Below are 4,662 nucleotides of genomic sequence, written 5' to 3' on the forward strand. Positions count from 1 at the left end.
AGTGCCGCGACCGACAGTGAAGAATATGATCTATGGCAAGCCGCATGGCGTAACATCCTCCCCCCGTTGAGAGGGTACCGATCAAATTAGCGAGATGTGGTTGAAGTTCCCATCTTAGTTCGTCTCGGTGGCTAGTTGTTCGGGTTTCTCGAGATCGGGTTGAATTGGCAGTGGGACAAGCCTTTTGACGGCCCGATCCAAAACGCTCTTTGCCGTCTGAACTGTAGCTGTCCGGATGACACCATCGGCGCCTGGATGAACCTTGATAACTCGGCCCAGAGGCCAATGCATGGAGGGAACGTTGTCCTCTCTGAGGATGACGATTGTGCCTTTTTGGATGCCGTGTCCACCCTTGCTCCACTTATTGCGGTTGGTTAACTCGTTCAAATACTCCTTATGCCAGCGGTTCCAAAAATGCTGTTTAAGCTGTTGGATATGCTGCCATCTGGAGAGTCGGTTCGATGGAATGTCTCTGAAATCTCGATCACGTAAGCACATTAGTGAATCGCCAATAAGAAAATGTCCGGGAGTGAGGACTAGGAGATCGTTTGGATCGGTGGAGATAGGAGTTAGCGGGCGGGAATTGAGGACTGCTTCTATTTCTATGATAAGAGTATTCAATTGTTCAGAGGTGAGTAACTCGTTGCCGGCTACACGCCTGAGGTGGCGTTTAAATGACTTCACCGCTGCTTCCCATAGCCCACCGAAATGCGGCGAATGAGGGGGAATGAAGCGCCATTCGATTTGTTTGTCGGCTAAAAATGCGGTTACTTTTTCCTTGTGATCGTCCGATTGTAATAAATCGTGAAGCTCTCGTAATTCGTTGCTTGCTCCTCTGAAGTTGGTGCCGTTATCAGAATGGATGGTGGAGCAATAGCCTCGTCGAGCGATAAATCTGCGAAGAGCGGCGATGAAGGCTTCGCTAGTGAGATCGTCAACGAGCTCGATGTGTACCGCTTTAATTGCTAGGCATACGAAAATGGCTACGTATACTTTTATCTGACGACGGTTACGATCTCGTTTTTCCTTGATGTGGAACGGCCCGCAGTAATCGACGCCGACGTTTGTAAATGGGCGAGATTCCGTTACTCGCGCCTCCGGCAGATTACCCATCACGTATTCTACCGGCGGTGGTTGAGCGCGGCAGCAGCGGACGCAGCCTTTGATCGCCCGCCATACTTGACTTCGACCGTCAACGGGCCAGTATCTTTGTCTTACTGCGTATAACGTAGCCTGCGTTCCGGAATGCATGTGGATCTTGTGCTCGTGGTCTATGATGCGTGTTGTAACGGATGACTTAGGTAATACTATGGGATGTTTCTGGGCGAAGGTCATCGACGAATGACTGAGTCGACCCCCGACTCGCAATATTCCTTCCTTGTCTATGAACGGATTGAGTCGCGTGAGCTTACCCTTTATCGCCGCGTTCCGATCTTTTTGGAGTGTGCGAATTTCCTCGGAGAAATGGATGTTTTGCAACAATTTTATCAATTTATTGTGCGTTGTGCGTAATTCGGTAACGGTTAGGGGTGCCGCTCGGTTCCTTTTCTGTTTCCAACGGAGGCAACGAGCTATGATTCGTATCAACTTGGGCCAGGATGAATACCTTTGCAGCAAACAGTAATCGGGGGGGTTTGTGGCCAGACAAATCGCCCCCTTCTGCTCCGGTACTTCAATTTGCGGTGTTAGCGCCCATGTCGGCCAATAGCCTTCCGACTGGTAGAGCCATGCAGGACCGTGCTGCCAGATGGTTGGGCGCAGAAACTCTTCGGGTGTTTGGCCGCGTGATATTAAGTCCGCGGGATTGTCGTCGGTAGGAACGTGGCGCCAATCGCGGATGCTGGTTTTTGTTTGAATTTCGGAGACTCTGTTAGCGACGAATGTTTTAAGGGTGTGAGGTGATGTATTGAGCCAATGGAGGACGATAGTAGAATCGGTCCAATAGATAGTTCGAGTAATTTTGTGTGATAGGGCTTGTTGTATTGTCGACATCAGGGACGTAAGAAGGAGTGCTCCGCTCAGCTCGAGCCGAGGAATGGTCTGGCACTTGAGTGGGGCGACTTTCGATTTTGCGGTTAAAAGTTGGGTCCAAACACGGCCGTTGGTGTTAAGGGTTCGAAGATAAATACAGGCTCCGTAAGCCTTTTCGCTGGCATCGCAGAAACCATGCAGTTCAATTTCCATTGCGGACTCGATTATTGCCTTGCGTAGGAACCTGACGTTGTTTAATAAGGGTAATTGGGCATAGTACCTTTCCCACTCTGTATGTAACTCGATCGGAAGTGATTCATCCCAATCGATTTTCGACGACCATATTCGTTGAAGTAGCATCTTGGCCCGAACAATCACCGGTGCGAGCAGACCGAGCGGATCGTAAATTTTTGCAATCTCCGAGCTGATGATTCGTTTCGTGACTCGAGACGGCGTGGGTTTGACTTCGACCGAGTAAAGAATAGAGTCGTCGGATGAATTCCATAACACTCCTAGCGTCTTCAAGGTTTGCGAGTCGCCCAAAAAATGTTGGTGATTTGTTTCTTCTAAGGAGAGTCCGTGTAATAAGTCATTATCGTTTGACGCCCATTTTCGTATGTTTAAGCCGGCCAGTTGAAGTAAATTGGTGAGTTCTGTTCTGAGCCTGAGGGCTTCGTCCTTCGTTTCAGCTCCGGTGAGAGCGTCGTCGACGTAGAAATCCCGCTGCAGTACCTGTGCTGCACGTGGAAATCGATGTCCTTCGTCCTCTGCCAGTTGCTTGAGGCACCGAATAGCTAGATACGGGGCTGCGGATACACCGAACGTTACAGTGTTAAGCTCATATGTTTCTGTTTCTCCACTCGCGCTGCGCCATAATATCCTTTGATATTTCCGATCCTCTGGTCGTACGAGGAATTGCCGATACATTTTCTCGATGTCGCCGGTGAGTACGTATTGATGAGCGCGGAATCTAATTAATATATAAAATAAATCTTCCTGTAACTTGGGTCCTGTGTAAAGTGTATCGTTTAGGGAGGTTCCGGTAATGCTTGGTGCCGATCCGTCGAAAACTACACGGAGTTTGGTGGTTTGACTCGATGCTTTGGTCACGCCATGATGGGGTAAAGAGTATCCGTTGTCGTCGGAGTGGTTGACATTGACCTCGTCATGTGTCCCAATGCCAGGTATTCCTGTATTACCGTTCGATATTCTGATTCGAAGCGTTTGTCGTGCTGGAATCGGCGATTGAGTGAGGCGAGTCGTTTACTCGCCAGCGTTTTAGAGGATCCGCGTGACTGAAGCTGATCGTTGAAAGGTAGAGCGACGATGTATCGTCCTTCGCTGGTGCGTCGGGTGTGGGCTTGGAAGTGTTCTTCGCATCGTCGATCTGCCTCTGAGATATGTTTAATTGAGGGTCCTTCATCGATTTCCCAAAACCGCGCGAGGTCTGCTTGTAAAGTCGTCGTGGATGTGTGAAATATGTTTGTAGCGGTTTGGGAAGTTGGACTCCCCCCGATTACCCATCCGAATCGCGTCTTTTGCAGACGCAGTCCAGGCTCGTCTGGCTGCGTGAGGTTGACTTGTCCCACACACATCGACGCGAGTGTTGAACCGACTTAATGGTACATCTATCCGGAGCTGGTAAATCGTGGATCGGTAATTTGAGATTTTTGGTATCTCAAAATTGTCCGAACGATCGATATATGGGTTCGCTGGGAGTAAGATTTGATATGATTGGAATGGGAACGTTAATGTCCCGCGTGTATGTACCGTCAGTGGAGTAATTGGCCGTGATGTGTCGCTTAGGGTCGTTGTCAAGTATCTAGAGCTTACGATCGGGACCGAACATTTGTTTTGCCTTATCCTTAACGTTTGCTAATTCCTCGGTAATGAAGTTCATACTGGATCGGTGTCTTAACGCTCGACAACGGATGATTTACTGTTTATCATTCAAACCAATCTGCGCTGAAATGACTAGATCATTGGACAGTAATTCGGATGCTATTGGTCTGATATGTTCGGTCATCAACGGAGTCGTCGATCGTCGGCGTCATTGGTTGTGTGTTCGTTTGTCACTGGGCGGTGGACTTGGAGACGCGGCTGTTCGTGGTGTTTCCGATCTGTGGTCTGTTGTGTGCTTTTTGCGACGAGTGGGTGATACGTAGGGTGGCAAAGAAGGTGTTGTGGATCGGCTATTTGATGGGGAAGATTTCGAGCTGGACTTGCTGGAACGAGACCCTGAATGGCGTTTTGTCCTATGCAGCATTGTATGATGTCGTTCTCCGCATACGCGACATGATCCTGCGAAACAATGCTTCGTTGCGTGCCCTTTCCCGAGGCAGCTGAGGCATAGTGATGCTCTTTTGACCTCCCGAATGCGTTCGCAAAGGGATTTGATTTTGAAGGTGTCACATCTCCAAATGAGGTGTGGTCCTTGACAGGTGGGGCATGTTGGAGTAACCTGTGTCGCCGTAAGTGCATGCCCTCATGGTGCGCGTTGACGGACCGGAGTAGTTTGTTCCGGTGATTCTCTTGTTTGTTTGACCGTGGTGATCGGTGTGGAGCTTCGTGCTAATCTCTCTAGGAAGTTTAGTAAATGAATGTACGGAGGCACCTCGTTATTGGGCAGCGTCATTTCCCATTGTTTTTGGATAGTTAGTGGTATTTTCGAGAGGATGAGGCTGTTGAGCA

The 4,662-nt window shown here is 49.3% G+C and overlaps 1 protein-coding gene across 1 annotated transcript; it reads right to left on the reverse strand.

Annotated features, from left to right (window-relative positions):
- Positions 1 to 596: 596 nt before the first annotated feature.
- LOC117231998 lies at positions 597 to 3,871 on the reverse strand. Its single transcript, XM_033491061.1, has 3 exons — positions 3,805 to 3,871; positions 685 to 2,777; positions 597 to 602 (listed from the first exon to the last, which is right to left on the reverse strand). The coding sequence occupies exons 1-3, from the start codon at positions 3,869 to 3,871 to the stop codon at positions 597 to 599; spliced, it is 2,166 nt and encodes a 721-aa protein (XP_033346952.1).
- Positions 3,872 to 4,662: the final 791 nt, after the last annotated feature.

The sequence above is a fragment of the Bombus vosnesenskii genome, unplaced genomic scaffold (assembly GCF_011952255.1).
Source record: "Bombus vosnesenskii isolate JDL3184/JDL3185 unplaced genomic scaffold, Bvos_JDL3184-5_v1.1 scf7180000013277, whole genome shotgun sequence".
Taxonomy (NCBI): domain Eukaryota; kingdom Metazoa; phylum Arthropoda; class Insecta; order Hymenoptera; family Apidae; genus Bombus; species Bombus vosnesenskii.